Below are 24,133 nucleotides of genomic sequence, written 5' to 3' on the forward strand. Positions count from 1 at the left end.
TGCATTTAAGGAGGTGTAGCAGAGTTCCAAGACTTAACATCTCATAATGAGATAAGTACAAGGCTAATAGCAGAAACTGGATTTTATTTTTAACTAAATTCCTGCAGAATTATATTTTTGCATTATTGTTTGTGGCTTCAATCCAAAATCTGACTTCTGCTATGCAGTATAAACTACCCTAAATTAAAAAGATTTCTACTGATTTTTACTGTAATTTGGTTTTCAAAACCACATTGTTAAAAAAAACTGTGAATATGTATTAAATAATTCCTTAAAAGTAATAAAACGCTGACTGAATTAAATAAAAAAAACAGTAAAATCACAATCAAAGTGGCTCATTCTCATTCAGTATCAGTTTAGTAAAAAACCATTAATAATTTATTGATAAATCTGTCATAATGTATCAATCTAACAATGAAAATGTTTCCCAAAATTGATTTGTGTAGTTTTCAAAACCACACAAACAGGGGTTTTATTTTAAAACTTTTACTTCAATTTCATTAAATGACCTCTTCACCACTGTGTCCATGAATGTGACAAATACTTTTCCTCTGAGAAACCTTCAGTGATGATCGTAAATAACGACTCAGAAAACCTGAGACATTAGTTGTTCTGGAGGCAGCCGGGTTCTGGACCGACCCAGTGCGTGTGTGGACACTCAGATGGGGGGGGGTGTCCAGCAAGTTTGCAGCTGATAAACGAGGCGAGTTAAGCTGCCGCCGTGGCACGTTCGCATGCATGCTTAACCACGCCAGGCTGCGAGCTGATAAGGAGCGCCGCTGGCATTCGCACACCTTACAGCTCGATTTCAACCTTCTGCAGACAAACCGCTTCAAGCTTCAGACAATGAAAACCTGACAGATTATCAGAGCCGTCCTCATCTGTTACTTCTGACTGAATAAATTAACAAAAACATTTGCTTTTAAGGATTTTTTTCCATAAAATCTCAATTAACCCTCAATTTTCTTCTCAAATCATTTAAGTGAAATGATCAAACGAGCTATTAAAGCTTTAAACATTTACTCTTCAAAAATTACTCATTTTGAATCATTAGATTACAGTCAAACACAGGAAACATAATGTGGTTTCAATGCGCTGATTTGAACAAAAGATTTGAATTCTATGGAATACTGATCATAAAACATTTTTGCTAAGTTTGATGCTCTTTCAGAAAAACCTTGAGAACACCTTGCTAGTTGAGCTGAATTTTATTTCCCACATCCACAAAACTCATTGATTTTCAAAGGATTTCTTTATACTTCCTTTTCTTTCTGACAGCCAACAATCCGAGAAAAATGCTCCTAAAAACGTATATAAATGATCTATCCTTACGATACGATGTGATACGCGATACACAGCTCACGATATCGATGATATCATGATACTGCAATAACAGGTAAAAATCCTCTCTAATAACTCCCATTATATAAAAGAACACATATTTTTTAGGAAAATGTCCCTATTTTTTTTAGCTTGAACACAATCATAGTAAAAACCGTATCTTATTTTGTCCAATAAATAACGTATTGACACAAATTGAATTGGAATTATGTGTCAAATTCAGTGATAATAATAGTAAACATGAATAGCAGTGCCGCTGCTTTGTGCAAGATTGTTGTAAACAACATTGTTCTGCTTCTCCTGGAGGGCGTTTCAGTTTGACCACTAGCAATCTCATTACACCTTAATCCAGAAGAAGAAAGTATGAGCAAAAAATGTTCTTTAAAACCACAAAAGGTTACTTTAAAAAAATATTTCCTTAAAAGAGTTTGGAAAAATCATGCCTGTGAGTTTATAAAGATGTTCATTTAGTCAGCAAAGTATGTTTCGGTTGACCGAGCGTTAGCATTAGCCGTGCAATGGGAAATTCCATAAAACGTTAGCATCAAGTTAGCAGATTTTAGCTTTATGCGCTAAATCAATTATATTTCTATGAATCGATTATTGATCTGTTAAGATTAAATTGATTCAAATCGATTTTATCAACCCACCCCTAGTCGGAACTATTTAAGGAGTCCATTTAACAATGGAAATGCTCAAAATACCTGATCGAACCGGACCGTACTGGAGTGCTCAGTACAAACGAGGCTTATTTGTCTACAAGTGGACGCATCAGAACTATTTTAAACTCCTTTTTTTATCTGCTCCTGATTCACCACAATTTACAAAATCAAATAATCACAATTTTAAGCTTAAATTTCTTTAGCGTTTTCCTCCATTATCAGAAAGTACTACAAAAACAGGATTATCAACTCTTTTACCAATTAATTCATAAAAGTAGACAAACTTTCATTCATTTTAACTGAAACTTTCCTCCACAAACTCTCATTTTTTAATTTCAGCTGCTTCACTTTACTCGCCGTCTTTACTCATGAACGCTTCTTAATCAATTGGAGGTGTCTACTCCACTGTTTTTGCAAAAATACCTTCTTAAATGTGAGATTACCAACCTTTGAACTGGAGAGGCAAATGCATGAAACTAACACAAAGCCACAGATAAGAGAACGTGGAAAAGATCTCCTCACGCTCCAAATAAACCTTTAAAGGTGCTCCTTCTCTCCTCCTCCTCCCTCTCTCCTCTGTCTCCCTGTCACATGCGCTCAACTACCGTTTAATGTCCTGCAAATGAAGCGGATTTATTAATGTGTAATTAAGTAATAATCATCACTACATAATGCATGAGAGACTCGAGGGGCTGAGAGGGGGAGAGATAGCATGGAGAGGCTGCTGGAGCAGAATGAGATTTTTGCTTCCTCGCCTCGCTAAAGACACACATTAAAGAGGGATTAATCCGCTGAAATAATATTTTGATAAGAGCCGCGCTCTCGCCTTTCTTCCCTCCACCGTTTTCTCTCAAAAGCTGCCGGTTTCGTGGCACCGCTAGTTCAATTACCACTCTGCAATTAGTGGTGACGCTTAAACACTAAATCTTTAACATACTGTAACTTTTCAACCGTGAACATGATCAATGTAATTCCAGTAGATTTTGAAGGAGAGAAGCGGCTCTCGCCGCTTCTCTCCTTCAAAATCTACTGGAATTACATTGATCATGCTAACAATTAGAACATTACAGTAAATCAAAGATCATAAACAGTGGAGCTCCAGTTTTAAAGGGTTAGTATTTGGATCCATTCCAAAGGGAACAAAGATTCTGGAAAGTTTGCAGAAGATGGAAGCTCGATTCTGGATTCAGAGTTTGAAGTCCCTCTCCGATGAAAATCACATTTTTTGAGTTTTTAACATGTATCTGTGGCATTTTTCTTATAAAAGAGAACAAATGTAAAAGCGGCATTACCTGCGATAATGCTGGTGGTGTGAATGATTTTTGTGGAAAGTAGTTGCTGAAGATCCTGAAGCTTTTTTGCTGAAAATGGTAATGAAATTTACTTTAATTGCTGAAGGGGTTTGCTGAAAATGCAAAATATTTGCAAAATTTTAAATTTACTAAAAGATTAGAAATTTTGTTAAAAATCTATGAAAGAGCGCTGAAGTTAACCTAAATTTCTAAAATAAATTGTAGTAAAATTGCTTAAAAATCCCTAATACATCCCAGTTTTGTAAAAATATTTAATGTGTTTCTAAAATATTAGCTAAACTCCTAATTAGCATAAGAAATGTCAGTAGAAGCCAAATTAGCCAAAAAGGCTATCTTGTTGCTCAAATACTAGCTAAACACCAAAATAGCCAAAAATTCCTCGATATACAATTTTTTCACAACGGTAAACTAAATTAGTCAAAAACGTTAGCCTGTTGCTAAAATAAAAGCTAAATTCTAAATTAGCCTATGAAAAAAACTCAGTAGATAAATTAGCCAAAAACGTTAGCATGTTTCAAAAATATTAGCTAAACTCCAAATTAACATAAAAAAACCACAGTAGATGCCAAATTAGCTTAAAAAAAGCTAGCACAATGCTTAAATGCTAGCTAAACTCCAACATAGCCAAAAATTCCTCAGTAAACTAAATTAGTCAAAAACCTTAGCATGTTGCTAAAATAGAAGCTGAATTCTAAATTAGCCTGAGTTTCATGGAAAATCTCCACCAGACTCCACGGAGCTTCTTGATGTGACCACGGAAATGTGAACGGCGGCTCATTTGACCGCAGTTGGAAAGGATTGTAAATCAATGAAAGAGCATTTTGATGTTAGCTTTCATTATTTTATCAAGAACTCTGAGAAACCAATGATTGAATGTATTGATCACAGCAACGTCAATAAACATTGGAGAATTAGCTAAAATAGTCTTTGGTGAACTGGAAGGACAAAGAATCAGGATTTTGGAGGAAGTTCTGTCCATGAAGATCTTCACTTCCTTGTCCGAGCTGACATCCAGATCAAAACGGTACGACTGGATTACCGATATTGATTGACATTTTTATGTAGCAGCGGTGAAAATTTACGCTAGCGAGACACAAAGCTATCAGAATCAGACAGGGGGTGGTCAGGGGTGAAGCAAAAAAAGCCACGCCCCCTCAGAGGAGATTTTTGAAACAGAGGTTTCATATAAACATGAAAAATGGCTTTTTAAGACATTTAGATTGTGGGATTTTGGCTATAATCATAATTAAAACACTACTGGGAACATTTTTTTTTAAATAAAATAAATTGTCATTGGGGGACTTTAAGTAAAAATCTTCTTCTCTACGCATTTGCTGTTCTGACAGCATGGCTGAGCTCCTCATCGATGACATCACACAAGAAAATGACGTGTTCTTATATAGCGCTTCACTTTAGAAGACCTAAAGCGCTGTACAGCCTCATTCACAAACTGATGATTCAGTGTCTTGCCCGAGGCGGAAATCAAACCTGCGACCTTCTGATCGACCGCTCTACCCCAAAAGAAGAAGACTTCACAGCTGACCTCCAGTCAGAAGTTTACGCTTCTGTCTGATCGATAATCATCATCGATTTATGATTTTATAAAGTCTTTTATTTTGACACGACAATGACGTAGAACAGCAACTTTTAACGCCATTTGGTCTCATTTCTTTTTGATAAAAACCCATAAAGTCTCACTTCACCATCAGTAAAACACTGTTTTTGTGGCTTTTCATTTATAAAATGTAGTTTTTAAATATTTACAATAATTGAGCGTGTTGAATTTTCCTAAATGCAACTATTTTATTTGACTTTTACCAGCAACACATACAAGTTCCTTTCAAAATAAAACACATCCTGTGTCAGAATGCAGCAGAGTTACTTGAATAAAAAATGCAAGAAAGTAAATGTTTTCTATTTGTATGACTTCGGAGGGTTTTACTACTTTTGCTTTTGAATCTAATGCAGAACTTTGTCTTTGAAAAGTAACTAGACACTCGTGCAGCAAATAGTTAGAATGTGCTTTAAGCTTTTAACTAAGATTAATAAGCTAAAACAGAAACTACAAACAAGTTATTTATTCAAGTTATAAACATTTTCCACAAAATTCAAACAGTGGGTTGCAGATTCCTGATGTAAAATCCTCATTTTCAGGTGAATTTGAAGTGATTTCATCTTAATCGGATTTAACAAAAATTAATCCCACGATTTAAGTGTTGTTCTACAAAACACATTTTAGTAAAGTCATCTTCCAAAAAGCAAATCCCTGCAGCCTTTCACTCTAAACTCTGCATGAGAAGTTGTCAATAAAGCTTCACTAGTTCGACAGAAAACACATTTGACAGTAGACAAAGTGGGAGGGAACAAAAACGGAGGCAGCAGAAGCACTTTGAGCCGCTCGGCTGAAGAATATATTCGGCTAATTCTGGACGCAAACATCCCAGTGTTTGTGCAAACACGGAGAGAATTGCTTCTGAGCCCAACCATCGAGTACAATCAGAGAGCAGCACGAGGAGCTGAAACCAAGATCCTGGATGTCATCACCACACAGCAGAAGCAGGAAAACACAAAAGAAAGAGCAGAAACTCTGAGGTGGAGATGAGTGTCCATTTGAAAGCTGCAGAAAGGGCTGAAAAAGTGTCTAAAGCAGCTCAGGGTGGTAGAGCGTCCAGCCTGAGACTGGAAGGTTGTGAGTTCAAATCCAGAATGTGTCATGATAAAGACTAAAAATGGGATCCTCAGTGGTATTAAGGGGTTGGATTGGAGGGTTAATCCACTGAGAGCGGCTGTGTCTGCAGTTCACCACCCCCCCAGAGGATGCATGGACACATCTCATCCCCCTAAGTGTGTGACAGGACTTTAAATTTAAAAACAGAAACTTTCTTTAGGTGAAAAATATCGAAAAAAAGGAAGTCAGGATGTGACTTTTAGTCTAGCCCCACCTGTGTGTGTGTGTGGTGGTGTGGGGGGGTTAATCTGCAGCAGAGATGGACGAGGAGTCTTTGTTGTTGTTGTGGCATGCTTGGCTGGACAGTAAGCCAGCCAGCAAGCAGGCCAGCCAAACAGCCAGTCAGAGTTGGGTGAGCAGGTGAAAGACAGGAGAACATGAAAACACAGATAATCCTCTGGTGATGCTCACCTCCGCCCGGCCTCCGCCTCCACCCCCTCACCTGCTGCGCTGCCCCCCTTCCCCCCCCCTCTCTCTCCTCTTTTTCCTCCCCAATGCCAGGTCTTGCCAAGCTGTCAGAGGGGCAAGGTGTGGACGGGAGATAGCGTGTGTAGGAGGAGCACGCACAAACAAACACACAAACACACATGGTGCTCGTGCAGGACGGCCAGGGCTGCGTTTGCTGCTCGTCCGCTCCGCTCGGCTTCGCTTGGCTGCATGACTAAAGCTAAGCTCCGGTTATCCCGGCTGCTGAGACCTGACGGCCTCAGTCACACAAACACACACATTCACTGGTCCACAAACAAGCAAACCCTCGTCCCTGCTCCTCGCTGATCACAGAGAGATCTGTGATTTCCTGCTCTGAGAAGAAAGCATCACCTGAACACTAAGGAGGCAAGCTGTCTCTCATACATGAGGTTTGAAATAAACCAAATGTCTGGAGGAGGAAATACAGTCTTCAAGCTCTGAAACCAGAGGAACACACAATCCATCCTCCTGAAATCCACCAGGAAACATCAGGACTACTGCGGGTCTGCACCAGAATACTGGAAGGAAACAGGAGGATGAGAGGAGGAGGAGGGGGCACATGGTCAGCCAGTCCCGCTGCCCATCTGGGTCCCATAAAGGAAACAGGAAAGCCAAGGACACCACATGCCCCCCACCCCCTCCTCCCCATGCTAGATGCCCACTCACCCATGCAGTGCAATGGGGAGGCCTGTTTCCACACACCGTTCAGAGGAACAATAAAAAACAGCCTTCAATAAAGTTTAAGAAGCATAGAAATGCAACAACTAGATCGGTTCTGCTGCAGGAGAAACGTGGGGAAAGTCAGCAGATCTGCACAGCATCAAGTTCCCGAGGATCCGCGGCTCATCCAGCTCCGCGCGCGCGCACTTAACTTAGAACAACCTCAGGGTTTACCTGCCCGCCGACAGGTGACAACTCACCGGCCCGGTTCTTCCGGGTCCGGACAGTTCCTTACCTTTAACGGAGCGCGGCTTGGCCTGCTTTCTTCTGGACATCTCCGCTCCCGCACTACTTTCTCTCCTGATTCTGGTAATTGTTTCTGTTCCGTGTTCTCAGATAACCAAAGCGGGCGGATTAGCGTTCCTGCTCCTGAGCCTCCTCCTCCTCCTCCTCCTCCGCCTGTTGCAATGCGGCACCTTCAGCCTCCAGGCGGCGGACGGATCCCGCGGACGCCGGGAACGAGGCGCTCCTCGACGGCGCAACCTGTAGAACAAACGGGGAGAAGTTTGGCTCCTTCTGCGCGGATCCTCTTCTTCTCCTTCTTCGTCCTCTTCTTTTTCTTCCTCCCACGCGCGTGGCAAGCACCTGAGCTCGGCTGGACCCCGCGCGCTCTATTTCTGGAAAGGTGACAGCGCAGCGTCCGCGCGCGCTGACGTGTTCTCGGGGGTTAAATGGTTTGGAAGAGCGCGTGGCGGCTCCCCTCGCGCGTCCTTCAGTTTACAGTTTGTCTCTTTGCCCCCACCACCACCACCTCCTCCTCCTGCTGCTGCTGTCGTCCGGAATCGAACCCTCCACTCCCGTGTTCCGACCCGCTATTCTACTCTGAGCATGTCGGTGTTTGCTCTGGTGGCCGCGCGCTTCCCCCGCGTGTCCGCCCCCCGATGGGAATGCTGCTTTAAACTACCCCCGCGTTTTGGATGTTTTTTGTTTTTTTTAAGTGAACCCCCCCGTCCTGAGCAGCAGATCGTGTTTGCTCCAGCCTAACCCTCCGCTAGCCTCTGTCTCCCTGCTTTTTCTTTGTCCTGACTCTGGCTACCAGTCTCCCTCCTCCTCCTCCTCTGCCTGCCTCTGCTGGCGGGGCTGCGGTGCAGACACACATAATAAAGCCAAGGCAGGCAGTGCTTGGCTGGAAATGTAGCCGCGTCCCAGCAGGGGGATGTGAGAGAAGGGTCCCGGCGGGGGAGCGCTCTGATCCCGCAGGGAGCAGCTCGGCACAGCCCGGGTTGGCTGAGGCAGAGAGGCGGGCAGGGCTGGCGGAGGGAGAGAGACGGAGCGGGGCTGAGTTAGACAACAGCGCCCAGGTGTGGCCGCGCGGCGCTACTACACCTGGAGGAAAATCAATGCTGAACATTTTAAGGTGCATTTTTTATATTTAAAGAAAATAAAAAAATAAGTATTTTGTGATTTCTAAGCAGATGCAAAAATACCTTTGGAAAAACTTATAGCACTGAAGAAACTACAGCAAGCACAAGCTCATTGACTGTATATGAGAACTGGACTGATCGATCCTTCCCCCCTTCAAACAGGAAGTACCAGCTGGCTCCAAGATGTCAGAATTCCCACCCTTATGCCTAACTACTAAGAAAACCATATAGTGCAGAATAGGGCTGCCACGATTAGCCGACTAAACAACTACTAAAATAGTCGATAACTAATTAGTCGTTACTTTATATTACATGGAGTCAGAATATAGTAAAGTTGAAAGTTATAATTGCATTCTGCGAGCTTTTTGGACTATTTTGGTATTTACTAAGGTTTTTTAGGCTAATTTGGAGTTTAGTCAATATTTCAGTTGCATGCTAGCTATTTTGGCTAATTTAGGATTTTTTTCAGTTTTTTAGGATTAATTAACTAATATTTTAGCTAGCTATTAGCTTCAGCGATTTCCTGCTATTAGCTTCAGTGCTTTTAGCTATCAATTTTAGCATCTTGAGCTATCACCACTAGCATCTTGAACATCCAAATTAAGCTTACAGCATCCACACTAGCATTATTGCATGTAATGATATATATCTCGTTTTTAGTTTAAAGCTAATGAAGGTTAAGATGTGTGCTTTACATCCAGTTTGCACATGACTCGATTAGTCGATTAATCTGAAAAAATAATCTGTGATTAGGCGACTATTAAAATAATCGTTTGTGGTTGCACTAATGCAGAACTATTTTGAGTCCTGGATTTTAAAAACAATTCCGACACCATTTTCACAGTTTTTCAACACCAAGCATGATGTCACCAATTTCCTAATCAATTTGAGCATTTTATGACAACTACTTATGAATCCACTATGTTCTAAAGATCAAAATGTTGATGGTTTATCAAAAACAAAAGACGTTTGAACACTTTTTTATTTTTACGAAAATTGTCCAAACACAATGCATTGTGGTCCATATTCCCCAATCTAGTGAGCATCAATCCATATTGGTTTTTCGCAGAGAATTCTGGGAAATTTGTTGGAATTTCTCAATTTCTACTGATCAAAACCGCATAGCCACATAGTTTTACTTTTGTCTTAAAGAAATTTGGGTTTCCATTCAGGACCTTCGGTTTTTTAATAATTATGAATTATGCCAATTTTTTGGCATGAATAAAAGCAAAAATATAAAAAGAACATAGTATCTCTCAAGAAGTGATTTTTTTTTTTTTATTTTTATAACCAATGTTATGGAGCATAAGATAATATGTGCTTTTAATTCGTAAAATATCAAACTTTTGACCAAAGTTTGCTTTGCATTTAAAATCTTTGAATTCTGGAGGTAACGTTGAGCAAATAAAACATCTTCAGGTTAATAGGGATGTAAAATCCTTCATAGTTTATCATCTATGTGCACCTCAGCCATAAATTTATGGATTCAAAAATAGTCATATAACATGCTCTTATTGATTGATTTTCACTTCATGAAAGCAGTGATATCCCATTCGACATTAAACAAAAATAATTGTGAGCATGGTGTCTGAATTTCTTTTAAATTACTTTTATTCACTCTATTTACTCTAATAAAAGCTGACCAATCAGATGCTTCAGTAAAAGCATGTGTTGCCCCACCTCAAACATTCAAAATGTTTGATTGACAGCGGACAGGGCAGGAACTGAACCCTGCGATCTTCCAATCAGCTCTACTTCTGCCTCAAACATAGCTCCATTAAATTAAACTAATTAGAACTAGAAAAGTTGCATTACCTCCGATAATGCTAGTGTGAATGTTTTTTGCTGAAAGTATTCGCTGAAGATGTTAAAGCTTTTTGCTGGAAATGGTGACGCAATTTACTTTAATTGTGGAAGGGATTTGCTGAAAATATTTGCAAAATGATAATTGGCTAAAAGACTAGAAATGTTGTTAAAGAACTGTGAAAGAATCCTTAAGTTGACCTAAATTTCTGAAAAATATGTAGTAGAACTGCCTAAAAATCCCTAATGCATGCCACTTTTGCAAAAATATGTACCGGTAGTTGTTTAAATATTAGCTAAACTCCAAATTAGCCCAAAAAAAGCTGAATCGTTGCTTAAATACCAGCTAAACTCCAAAATAGCCTAAAATTTCTCAATAAAAAAACGTCAGCATGCTGCTAAAATAGAAGGTGAACTCTAAATTAGCCTATAAAAACCTCAATAGGTAACAAATTAGCCAAAAACGTTAGCGTGTTGCTAACGATGAATATGTTGCTCCCATCAATATATTTAAAGGCTTGTTGCTAATGTACTTAAATTTTTTTACAAAAAGTTTTTATTTTTACTAATATGGGATCTACCAAAGTTTTTTGGGCTAATTAGGAGTTTAGCTCATATTTAAGCAACACACTAATTTTTTTTTTGTTGCAAAATTGGCATCTAATATGGATTTTTAAGCACTTTTACTACACATTTTCAGAAATTTTGGTCAATTTCAGAGCTCTTTCATAATAACGAAATTTCTAGTCTTTTAGCAAATCTAACATTTTGCAAATAACGTTTGCATTTTCAGCAAATCCCCCAAATTTTCGGCAAAAGCTTCAGCAACTATTTTTAGCAAAAACCATTCACTCTAGCATTATCGCAGGTAATGCAACTTTTCTAGTTATTGTTTAATTTACAACTCTTTTCAAAATGGAGCAGATAAAAAAAAAACTGCCTTAGATTTGGACCCATTCAAACCAATAGATGATGTCATCGAATCCTTTCAGAAGTTTTTTTGGTCACTTAATTGTTTGCCATCCGTTTTATGTAGATATAAATGAAACGATGGTGGAAGTGTGACACTATAAACTCTTTTCTGTAATGGAAACTACAAAAGAAGGACCTCCTCCATCAGGTCATGAGCTCCAGCTGAGTAGAACAAAGATCTGAACACAGCAGGAGGTCTACTTCTGGTTAAAAAATCTTAATGAAGACTTTGACATGATTGAGTTAACCCTTTAACACCGGAGCTCCAGTGTTTATGTTCCTTGATTTACTGTAACTTGTCAACTGTTAACACGATCAACGTCATCCCAGTAGATTTTGAAGGAGAAAAGCGGCGCACGCCGCTTTTCTCCTTCAAAATCTGCTGGGATGACGTTGATCGTGTTAATGATCTAAAAGTTACAGTATGTTTAAAGATTTTGTGCTCAAATGTTCAAATATCAAAGGGTCAGACCGGTTTTTGTGGACTTTTACCTAATAAAAAAAGTGGCTTTCCCCTTCCCCTTTTTTGAGGAATGAAGAAACTCAAAATGCTTTTCTACTGAGGAGCAGATTGAGATGACTTCAAACAGGGAGATTTTGCAAGAACGTCACTCTTCCTCCCATTGATATATAATAGGACCAATCCTTAAGAGATGCTTTTATTCTGAAAATCAGCCGTCTGACTCTACAGAGTTCATCTGGACGGACGTGTGTGAAGAAAAGTCAAGTGTGGCTTTTTACAAAACCAAACAAAGAGGGGTAAAATGAAATCTCTGCTGCTTTGTTCACGCCTCTGCCGGCAGTTTTCCGACTTTTCCTCCGCCGGCTCCGGTTGTCATGGCAAGCCGGGCAACTCGGAGCTCCCCGTGCTGACCAGCAGGACTGCAGATTGAGCCTCCCTGCCCCCCGCCCCCCCACGGAGAGTCAGAGCAGCCTTTAAGATTGATCCCCTGCCGAGGTTCGAGACAGTGTGGGGGGGGGCTCTTTTCTCTTTGCCCCCCCATCACCATCCCTCCTCCCTGCCTCACCCATCCTTCCAAATGAAATCAGTGCATGCCAGGAGACCAGTGTCCCCCCCCCCAGTATGCTGCCTCTGGCATTAAGGGGCAAAAGCCCTCACTCAGTGGTTGGTCCTCCCCCCGCCCCGGCAGCCCCCCCTCGTTTCAGCCGGTAAATACAAAGAGAGGAGAAAAAGCCGCATTACAAGCTCCTTAAGGGTCAAGGACAGGCCCTGCTCTGAAAAGCTTCTAAGAGTCTTATTGTTGAATCACATAGCTCACGATTACACCCTCTGTCATCTCCTCACGGATTTGGCGTTTTCGTGCACACCACCAGAGAACGTCCAGCAGCCACTCAACGAGTCCGGCGGGAATCGTTACAGACAGGACGTCAATGGAGGAGAGTGAACACAGATGTAGCTTTAGGGCTCCAGAATGGGGATTTGGCTTAAAGATTTCATACCTTAACAGCAGTTGGTTTTACAGTCATGTAGGGGTAGAGGGGGGTCAGAAGACAAAGTGCCAGATTTGAGAGTGTGTGTTCATAAATGCATTCTGCGTTTGTTGCTGTGGTTACACTCCCTCTGCAAAGCCACCTTTGATCCATTCATGCATTAACTGTTAGCTACTGTGCATTAGTCACGGCCCATTATGTTCTCCTTTCATGCAAAATACATTAAAATCAAGTTTTCTGGAGACCAGAAGCGGGCGGCGCTCCGCCGCAAACTTTCAAAGATGGTTTTTGTTTAGCTTGTTTTGTAAACCTGTGAAGGATTCACCAGAACTGAGATTCATGGTAAAAAAACTAACACTTAGTTTTCCTAAAAATATAAAGTTGCTCTAAAATGAATTGTTGGATATCATTTAACTTTTTGGCTTACCCAAGGGCACCTCGACACATAGACGGGCAAGGCGGGAATCAAACCCGCATTCTTTCAATCGGGAGTCAACCACCCTACAACTGGACCACGGCGCCCCAATATAAAACTTTAATGTTGACACAGCCCGCGAGTTTTCTGTGAATCCCACTTTTACATTGCTGTGTGTGGACCTGACGAACCAACCAATCATGGTGGGGTATATAGCCCTTGGGGGCGGGATGTTGATCAGGCTTGAAGCAGGGAAACAAATAGTCCCCTCCCCAGACAACATTAATGAGTTAATTTTTAAGAAAGTGACTATAAGGTAATTTTCTCTATACATGCAGCCAGTGCTGTATGGGGTTCCATTTGTGCCAAAAAAAATGTTTTTACGTCCACTTTATCTACTGAACACGTTCATGTCTATGTACTATTAAGCAACATCAACAACGGATAGGGCAGGATTTCTAGAAAACCAGCAGGAGGCCGGCCCTCAAGGTCTGGAATAGGATAACCCCACATTAAGATCACGTGACACAGCCACTACATACAATTTGCGCATTGTCTTCGTATGTATTTGCAATGTTTAATAGTGCATGATATCATACATAATATATACGTGTTGTCATTTGTCAATGTCGTCAAGGACTTTGATCGACAGGTTTTTATGTAAATTTGGTTTATAGCTGTTTTAAATTTTTGGTTGGTTACATAATTTATGTACAACTGTTACATAACTTTTACGCATTTGTACGTAATTTTTGCAATATGCATACGCAAATTTGTGTCTTTCCGCGATCGTTATATGTCCACGTTTGTCTAATGGACTTTTCACACATGCACCATCGATGTATAACTTTTATATTATGTATACAGCGCGCATATCACCTTAAACTGACCTAAGTGATGCACAAATCTCTAGTGATTTGCATAGAAAAAGCACAACAATCATGCATCGTTTGTGCAAGATTTGCGTATCGTGTGATAGGTATATAAACCAGCAGATCTTTCACCCCTCCTGCAGTCTATACCGAGTGGGGGTCCCCCGCTTCCCTCGTCCAGCTTGTCCCGGCGGGTTGTGGCGTCTTTCCATCTGCGGTCATTCCCAATGTCCAGCATCCCCAGGAAGGGGCCAGGTATGGCTGGCGCAGATGCACAGACATATATTCTCACTGGACAAAACAAGGTGTTGGTGTCGCCCACAGGGAAATCCTCACCTCCAGCCCCTGCGAAGTCAGGCCAAAGTCGTTGTTCCTGTTCGTCTGCCGCCATTTTGGAACCCGACAACAGTGATTGGTCCGAGTCAGTCTGAGTCACTTTTTAGAGGAACTACAGTCACCAATTGGGAGTGAGCTTGTTAGAAGTCCACACCCCTCCCACTGAAAGCGGCTTGGGAGAATCTGTCAATCAAACGTCGCAGGTGGGACCAGCAGGCACCACGTCTTTTACTGAGGCATCTGATTGGTCAGTTTATGAATTGAATAACTGGGAATAAAGAAAAAATATCTTTAAAAAAAATATGATTAGAAATAAATAAGTTAATAAGAAGGTAACAGCAAGAATGATAATTCTGATAAATAAAATCATTTCTCAATGGAAGTCCATGTGTTTATGACTTCGTGGAACAATGGCTGGGTTTAAAAAAAAATGATCAATCGATTTGAATCGATTTAAGTTTAATAGATCAATAATCGATACACAAAAGACATAAATCGATTTAGCACATAAAGCTAAAGTCCGCTAGCTTGATGCTAACGTTCAATAGAATATCCCATAGGACGGCTAATGCTAACGCTCGGTCGACCAAAAAAATACATTGCTGACTAAATAAACATCTTTATTTACTCACAGGCATGAAGTTTCCTGACTCTTTAAAGGAAATATTTTTTTAAAGTAACAATTTGTGGTCTAAAACTTCGTATTTTCCCCTCATAATGTCGTCTTCTTCTTGAATAAAGTTTACTTCTATACCGCGATCGCCACCTAGTGGCCAAACTGAAACGCCCTCCAGGAGAAGCAGCACTGTTTACAATGTTAATGATCTGAAGATTTTTGTTAGAACTTCTCCTTTAGAGAATCCATGTAACACTGTATGCTATTAACAATCTCATTATTTTAATAATACATTTTACAATATGTGAACTGTATCAGATTAATATAAATATATTCAAATTATATAGTAGATTTTTAATGTATTTCTAAACAGATGAGTATAAATGTGTAAGTTTAAAATTGAATTAAATTGAAGAATCGAAAAAAAAAAATCTATTCAGGCTGTCGTGAATAGTATCGTTACTGGAAATAACCGATACCCAGCCCTACTTGGAACCAGCAAGTACTTCCTGTTTGGAACAGGAGAGGGAAGAGGTTAAGCTGTCCGGTGTTTCTACAGTCAGTGATGGCACAGCAGGAAGTGAAGCTTAAGGAAGATTTACCTCACTTCAGGCATGCTGGGTGCTGTCATCAATTGGTCTCCATTCTGAGCCAATAGCTGAAGTGCTCACTTTCTCCACGGCCAATCACAATCAAATTCCTGCCTTTAAATTAAACTCAAATAATGTGCCAGCCCACTTTGAGCCCGTTCTCCTCCTGTCCTGGCTCTTTGATTCAGCACCGTCCAACTTAACCACCATCAGCATCTGGACCGATGTGGACTCTACGGTCTCTTCACCTGGTTCAAGGTCATCAGTAGCATGTGACTTCTGACTTTTCATGCTCCACAGCTAAATCTTTCAATCCCACTTTCAGGAAATCTTCCTTTTGAAACAGTTTTCAGGAAAACTTCTGTGATTTGGTCGTTTTTCCAATTCCTTCAAATCCAAATATAAGCCGACCAAACTCCCGGAAAATGTTGTACAGATTCAGATTTTTTCCGATTTTTTCCTTAATTTTACATTTTCTTATGAAACAATAAAAAAGCCTCAGAGTTTCTTTATGTTTCATGGGAGGCGTAAAAGAAAACCTCTGCTGTAACTGAGAGCAACTGATAACTTATTAATGTCATTATGAAATGCATTTTTAAAGGGCTGCTGGATTAAAGAAGGACTCTCAGGTATTATGGAAATATTTGCCAAGTGAAGGCCGCCGTGTCTTTAGGAGGCCCTGATGAAGGCTCACACCAGCTCTTCCACGCAGAGAAACGACAGCGAGCTTCCTCGGAAACAGAGAGTCGGAGCTCAGATCCGGGGTCATACGACGCATGTGTGTCGCGCTCACACTCTCCAGGTATCTGAGCATGATATTCCTGCGGTGAGCAGGTTTGTTCTCCACGCCTGAGCAAAGCGCTCCCGTACACGGCTCCATTGTGCTGCACAGAGTTCATGTTATATTTATGCAGCCTAAAGCGCTCTCTGCCATCCTCCATGATCAGCCTCCTTCTGCCTCCCCACTCCTCTTCTGCTGGGTTGAACTCTCGCCAGCTCCGCTGGGCCTCCCCTCTGCAGACAACAGCGTTCCATCTCATCGCTTTTGCCCTAGATATTGTCTATTTTTACAGAGAATAATTAGACGTGAAACTGATTTAAATACTGACTGTTTTTTAACCTGAACTTAATGTGAGGCGGGACACGGCGGTTCAGGTGAGCATCCGAGGGTCGAGCTCATGGGTTTGGCGCTGTCTGCTGCATTATTTCACACCTTTGTGGGGAAGGAAAGAACAGAAGTGTGTTGGTTTGTGTTTGCTCATGGGCTGCAGTCGCCTGCGGTGTGTTTGTGGCAGCATAAGCTGCGCTCATTATCTGAAAATCAGGGAGAACATTTCGCCCGCAGTTACCTATGAATAAAAAGTGCTCAGAGACACGGACAGAAAGGTCAACATCTTTTAAATATTTGTGTTTAAGTGCTTGTTAAGTCTCCTGCTGACAGGAAGTCCATGCAGAGGTGAGGATGTTGCTTGGATCACAAAGTTGAGTTGTTACAGACATCAAAAAATCGATCAGTCATTTGGAGCAACAGCATCGGTTGATGTTGGTAAAATCGAATCAGTTTCTGTCAGTTTGTCTTCCTGTTGTGTCTCTGTTGTCTTTGCCTTTTTATTTACATGTGATAAACAAAAAAACGTCTAATCACAACCAAGTCAGTTCAATTCCAGCTGGTTAAAGGTGAACCGTAGTAAACGATGTGTCCATTAAACATATAATAACCATTTTTTCTTTCCAGGATTTCAAACAATTCAATTTTTTCACCACAAAAAACAAAACTCAAAAGTTTTAAATGCCAAATAAACATTACATTTCCAGATTTTATCCATTCAGGTAAAAGACTCTGACTGTATTGTTTTGTCACAAAATGAGTTGGATCTTTTGTGTATTTGTTTGTGGATTTAGATGTGTATCGAATCATTTTAGAAGAAACTCCTATACTATTAAAACTGAATTTTAGAGTGTATTCAGACTGGACGCATTTGGTTTGCTTAAAGTGAAGCAGAATTTGTTCCTTCCAATAACCTGGAACAAATTCCCACTCTTAAATACACACACTGGTCTGGGACCAGAAACCGCTCTCAGAACCATCTTACTGCTCGTTTCCAGTCTCTGTAGAGATTGATAAAGTATCTTCTTCTCTCTTTGACAGAGCTCCAGAGGAAGTAAACAGAGTAGGAAGGAAGCAACCAATGAGCTGCAGACAAATGTAAAGCAATAATGATTCACAGCCACTCATTGAAATGTGGTTGGATGAATGCAGGCTCATGAAAACAACTTTTAGCGTGGTACCATCACAAACGGACAGACGGCTGGTTCCACGCACAGCAGGTTCATTGTCACAGACAGGAGTCAATCACACCTACAAGTCCATAAAGTTAAAGCAGGCAGAGGTCAGGCGCTGGAAAGACGATACAGAGACAGAGTGGAGTGAGAATCAGGATCAGGAACATGAGAACATGCTCAGTATGCAGACAGAGACACACAAAGAATACACTGAGTGAGGCTCAAATGTGAGCAACATCCAGGAACGGTGCGCTGGGGTGGCTGGGAGATGTAGTGTGTTAGTATACCGGAGATGGCTCCCACCGGTTACCAAAGGGAGAGACGGACTTCTGTCTCCTGACACATACTTATTGCTCTCACACTGTTTCTGACAATCTAAGTCACAAACACTTATAGTGAACCTTCACAGCTGTCTCCTCAGCAGCCGTCTTGCAGCACGCCTGTTGTACCACAGCAGCAGCAAAAAGTGTTGAACCTGACATGATACTTGATACTGACATCCAAAGTTTGAATCAGTGAATTTTCCCAACAAGGATTGCAAAGCTTAAAACTTCCATTGTTCTTTTTGTCGTTGTTTGCCCCGCCCTCTTAATTCCTGGCCAATGAGTGAAGAGATCTTTTGTCATGTTGTTGATTTGAATTAAGAGGACTGTGTCCAGACCGACTGACGTTTCCAGTCTGAACACACCCATGAATAGCAAAGATTGTAACTATTTCTGGCTTCCAAGAAAAATAATCATATCAAGAAAATGTTCCAATAGTAAAATTATATTTATTTAAGAAAGCATGTCTTAGTGAATACAATTTTTTTCTTAAAAGAAGAATTCTTGGTAAGAGCATTTTCAAAACCCTGCTGGCAGATTTTTTTTCTTTTTTTTTTTTGTTTTTGCTTATTTAAAGAAATTGCCAATAGGTTGAGAATTTTTTTACTTATGTCTAAGGGGACTGTTAAATATACCAGTGAACATCAGTCACAGTGATGTTCACGAACCATTTAACCCCCCCAACACCGAGGGTCAAGTAGGAACACTTTGGTCTCATTTTGAGAATCTTTTTAAACCTCCTGGTCTCAGGACGGACACTCTTCCACTCAGCTGGTGTTGATGAAATCATTTTAAATGATTAGATTTGATCATTTTTCGATGTCATATTTTATTTAATAAAGCAGAATTGTTTAAATGTGGACTCATTGGAAGGTTTTCAACAGGGCTGTCATATTTTTCGTATTAAAAATGCGTTATTCTGACATGTGCTTGACGCCGACAATTTTTTTGACGCATTAATCGCGGATTTTTCTCATACGTGCCTTTCCATACCGCGCGCGCGGGCGTCCCCCCTCTAACTCACCGGCTGTTCTCACTAGATCACCGGCGGGTCTCCAACCTCCGAGCTGCGAGCTAAAACCGGCCGGCACTTGGACCTGGAGAGCTCCTGCACCCTAACCCGGCTCCGGTTCCCGTCCAGTACCACGTCTGGTGGTACCGGCTGGCGTCCGGCGCCGTGTCCCGAGAGCTGCGGACCTCCGACGTTCGGAACAGCAAGCGCACCGGGGACGTTTTAAATGTTCTGGAGGTTTAAGCGTGATCCAGCCCCAGCATAACGGTCTGTCTGCCGGCATCTTCATGGCGTGATCTCCGCTGGACACGTGGCTGCATCGAGCTGCAGCCAGAGAACGCAGCGGCAGTAACAGACTGTCAAACTATCCACAGAGTATCCCGCTTTTCTCAGTCTTTAATGTTTTAAAAAACAAAAGTTCATTGGAAATGATAAATCTCTATTTCATTTATTACTGTAGTTCAGCAGAGGAGGAAAAGATTTGGTCCTTACAAAAAATGAACATGAAAGTGTTATGGAAATTTTATTTTTGATGTTTTTTATTTTATTTTACTGAACGTTGATTGAAGTTTTGAATTTAAAATGCCCTTGCATGCCCTTGCACTTGCGCTTTTGTTAGGCATTTTATGTTACAGCCTTTTATTGTTAAGAAAGTTTATCTCAATACAATGTTACAAAATAAAGTATTTCTGATGAAAACAATTAATTTTGCCATTCTTGTTTTCATAATTAATGTAGAACTGCTAAATTCCACGAAGCACACATTTTTTTTTTCTTTAAAAAAGGCCACATACTAATTTGCAATTAATCGCTAGTTAACTCAGGACAAAAATGCGATTAATCGTGATTAAAAAATTTAATCGCCTGACAGCTCTAGTTTTCAACCATGTTTTCTTTACATCAAAATGTCAAACTTTGAGTGGGACACTTCAGCAAATGTATTTGGATCCATTTAGACTTGGATTTGCTGTCTTCTTGAGCTTATTTTCTTCCAGAATTTTCTTAATTTTTGTTGGATGCAGCTCTATAGGAAAGCTCTCATCTGTCAGCTCTATAGGAAATCAGTCATGTTAGAATCATATATGTGAGAAAAGTGTTTTTTTCTTTAAAACAAACTTTAAGACTGCATGTCTTGCTCATGTGGATTGTAGGAAAAGCTAAATTAAGAGCATTCTTTGTTCCTCAGTTTGATAGAATTCAAAAAGTCACAAATAGTAATATTAGGAAACATTTTATAAAGTCTGTTGTTTAATTAACGAGGTCAATGCATTTATTTTCAGGAATCTAAAAAGTGAGCAGCACCAATCCCCATGTTCTCTGCAGAAAAACCCATTTAGTGTTGGTTCAGAACAAAAACAGGACACGCTGTGTGCAAAGGCACGTGGACGCTGGTGTTTGTATTCCGCTGTGTGCGCGTCTCCCTGGGTTCAGCCATGAGGGCTCGTTAAAAGGAAACAGTGCAAATGTGATTTCTGCAAAAACCAAATTTAACTTGCTTGGGTTCGCTTTCTTTCCTGGAACTCTGCGCTCATTGAGTGCTCAGCTCCTAACAATGCCGCGGCTCCCCAGACTAACTCCCCCTGCAGGGAAGCCGCCCCCTTCTTCCTAATTTCCCTCCACCTCCACAGAAAAGAGCTCTGTTAAAGAGCGTCATTAGTGCCAGGCCAGTTTTTTGTTCCTGAACTCTCCGAAGAAAGAGGAAGTGTTATCTGTGGCGGACAAACTTAACCCAATTACGATCTGGTGGGGTGCAGGGGCTCGGCTTTGGGACGCAGGCTGTGCCAAGCGGGCTCCCAGCCAGCCAGACAACCAAGTACGCAGGCAACAAGCCAGCCGCCCACTCACTCACTCAGTCAGCCAGTCAGTCAGTCAGAAAAGCCACCGGCTGCCTGTTCGGTGCACCTACAGTCAGAGGCAGGCGGTCAACCAGCGTAACGACCATGACAGCAGCCGTCCAGGCCTTCAGCACCAAACAGCTTCATCCTGATGCATGAAGCCGTTCCACTGACAACTTCACGTTTCTGCCAGCAAGTTTGGAACCATGGTCCACTTTCTGAGCATCTTAAGTCAGAGCTGAGAACAAAAACTGTAAACATGGAACAGAAAGAATCAGATCACACTAACCTTTTGCCTTAAGCAATTATAAAATCAAATGAAAGGAGAGAAAGATGGAAAACTGCTAAAAAGATCTCAACGATAATCCTCAGTAAAGCCTCAGTCACGTGAACCTGTGGCAGTGTGACATGACCTTAAGGTTTGAGGTTTCTACACATAACAACTCTTTTCAGAGTGACTGGTTCTTTAATCATCTGACTCTCACATAAATACCTGAACCTCCTCATTCACACTCTGACTTTGAAACCTATTTTTTTGACTTTTGAGGAGTTGTCTCTGGCACCACTCACACTGGAATGTTTCCTACTTCATCCTACCTAAACAAATGACCTCACTAGCAGAAAAAAAGTCAAATATGCCTTTAGAATTCATCAGATTCTGAGATAGAATTAAGACTTTATTAGTCTTAGGATGAGGAAACAACATTGTTGCAACAGAAAGAGAATATTTACAACAAAGTGCCAGAAGGACAAAATAAATTATGCAATAAAGCAACTAAAATGAAGGTCACAGTGAACAGTTAAAATATCTAGAAAAAAATACAAAATGAGTACAAGTGCGAGGAGTTTGCTAAGCCACACAACAACCCAGAATAAGAAAAACCCATCAACTCAGACATCATCAAACACCAAAAATGGAATAAAACATGTCCCATGGTGGGAGTTTGGAGATCATCTGGCCTGGTGATTGTTTTGTTGAGGGTGAGGTCACAATATTGAAAAAAGAAAATAATACAAAACACAAATCTCCTCCCCACACCTACTTTTTTAAAGTAACAGCAGTTCAGTCAAACTACTTCCCCTCCACTAAACTAAGGCTGGATTCAGACTGGAAAAGCCCGTTGGACTGGATCAAGTCCTGAAGCTCGCCTTTGGTCTGATTTCAGAGAGCTGTCTACTAGACTTTTGTGTTTTGAACCAAAGCTTGTAAACAAAACCACATGACTAGAGATCTCTTCAGCCATTGGCCAGACATTACAAGGGTGGGGCAAAGAAAAGACATATTGAATAACACAAGTCCTACACTTTGTAATCCTTGTTGAGATAGTTCACTACAGCAGACCTTGATAGCTCGCTACAGAGGAACTTGCTAGCATGCTACAGCAGAGCTTAATAGCTCGCTACAGGGGAGGTTGCTAGCTCAATAAAACAGAGTTTGCTAGCTTGCTGCAGAGGAGCCTGCTAGCTTCCAACAGCAGAAATTGCTAGCTTGCTGGAGAAGAGCATGCTACAGCAGAGCTTGCTAGTTCGCTACAGGGGAGGTCACTTGCTCAATACAACTAGCTCGCTAACTTGCTGCAGAGGAGCTTGCTAGCATGCTAAAATGGAGCTCGATAGCTCGCTACAGAAGAACTTGCTGCTGCAGAGTTTGCTAGCTTGCTGCAGAAGAGCTTTCTACAGAGGAGCTCGCTAGCTTGCTAGAGCAGAGCTTGCTGCTGAAGAGCTCCCTACAGCGGAGCTTGCTAGCACGCTGTGCTGTCCATTGAGCAGCTGGCTAGCATAGCGAGCCTATACCCACTGAGTGCCCACTCAAGTGGACAAACCCATTTGGGACCCACATTTTCGGCCCACTTTTAAACCCTTTGGTCCCCACTCGGCCTTGCTGGCTGGATGGTTGCCGACTCAGACCAATCACGGCCTTCTAACGTCGTCTGATTCCAACATGGCGACGTCCGTATTACAGACAAATGGCGACTGAATTGACTTAATTTCATTGGAATTGGAAGTTAGTCATTTTCTTTGGGTGACGTCAGACTAACTATGTCCACTACTCTCTTATACAGTCAATGATTCTGAAAATTTGTTCCAGATTTTTTGGGTAAACTTGAAACTCCAAATGTGTCCAGTTTGAATTCACTGTGAGTGATGGGGAGCAAACAGCGTTTGTGTTGTCTTGCAGTAACCTGCTCGCTGCCTTTTTAACCACATTCCTTCAGAAGTCTCCAGAGTGAAGCTGCATGACTGACCATCCCAGTTAATGACATTTGGTTGCCATAGTGACAAAGTAGAACCTCTCCTACCTGTGTTTGTCTCTTTTAACACCCTGTTTGTCTGCTTTGCAGCACTGAGAGGCGTCTCGTTCACACAGACCAGGGTCAATAACTCAGAATGCACTTTGGGTGACGGACAGACTGAGGGAAAATCCATCCCTGTCTTCTGAGTGAACGGCGAGCGCATTCAGGATGGCTGTGTTTGCTGGAAGGCTCCATCCTCACAGATCTTCTCCGGCGCTCTGCAGACGTGTCGTTTCTCAAACAGAAGCCGTATGCAAATGCGGACTGAGACGCCGCCGCCCCTCGCACACGCACAGCAGCGTCCTCCAGAATCATCAAACCTTCCTCCCCCGGCGCCACACCTCACACAGGCGCACAAGCAGACACCATCACCCCATGATCCAGCACAAGTGCCAGATACACACTCCAACAGCCAAACATGTTGATAATTAGAGCCTTGTTATTGGAAGGTGTTATCACAACAATTAACACCCTAATGTGTGTGAGCTCGGGTGGGGGGGTTGTGTACATGTGTGTTTGTGATGCTGGCTGGTGACGAGGTGTGTGTACATTCCATTAATTCTGCTGCACACACACACACACACACACACATGTGCGCAGCAAGAGCTGGGTGTAACAATGAAACAGTTTCTGGTTTGATGAAGTTCCTGTGAATTCTGACACGGAGGCAGCAGGAAGAGGTGGAGTGATAGATTCTGATTGATATCCAGTGGGGAGCAGCGAAAGAGGGATGG

General features: G+C 41.5%; 2 protein-coding genes across 9 annotated transcripts in view; one reads left to right on the forward strand and one right to left on the reverse strand.

The window, feature by feature from the left end:
- Positions 1–7,601, reverse strand: part of znf423 (zinc finger protein 423) — a 178,922-nt gene extending 171,321 nt beyond the window's left edge. For 6 of the 7 annotated variants that reach the window (XM_024281572.2, XM_024281579.2, XM_024281574.2 and 3 more), the window contains exon 1: positions 7,468–7,601. In XM_024281572.2, coding sequence (XP_024137340.1) covers positions 7,468–7,507 — 40 coding nt within the window. In that variant the 5' untranslated portion in view covers positions 7,508–7,601. The remainder of the gene's footprint in view (positions 1–7,467) is intronic. The other variant, XM_024281577.2, reaches the window with a different exon arrangement.
- Positions 6,858–14,857, forward strand: LOC118598880. Of its 2 annotated transcripts, XM_036212502.1 has the most exons (3): positions 6,860–7,857; positions 14,254–14,365; positions 14,435–14,857. In XM_036212502.1, exons 1-3 carry the CDS (start codon positions 7,268–7,270, stop codon positions 14,579–14,581), a joined length of 849 nt encoding a protein of 282 aa, XP_036068395.1. In that variant the 5' UTR covers positions 6,860–7,267; the 3' UTR covers positions 14,582–14,857. The 2 variants fall into 2 exon arrangements, with proteins under 2 accessions (XP_036068394.1, XP_036068395.1); XM_036212501.1 differs by having other exon boundaries at positions 6,858–7,857; positions 14,254–14,857.
- Positions 14,858–24,133: the final 9,276 nt, after the last annotated feature.

Source organism: Oryzias melastigma, linkage group LG6, assembly GCF_002922805.2.
Source record: "Oryzias melastigma strain HK-1 linkage group LG6, ASM292280v2, whole genome shotgun sequence".
Taxonomy (NCBI): domain Eukaryota; kingdom Metazoa; phylum Chordata; class Actinopteri; order Beloniformes; family Adrianichthyidae; genus Oryzias; species Oryzias melastigma.

Coding starts and splice junctions, on each gene's coding strand:
- LOC118598880 (XM_036212501.1), top strand. CDS start 7,268: ATGCAACAACTAGATCGGTTCTGCTGCAGGAGAAACGTGGGGAAAGTC. Junction 7,858..14,253: donor CGCGCTCTATTTCTGGAAAG/GTGACAGCGCAG, acceptor CCCCTCCTGCAG/TCTATACCGAGTGGGGGTCC.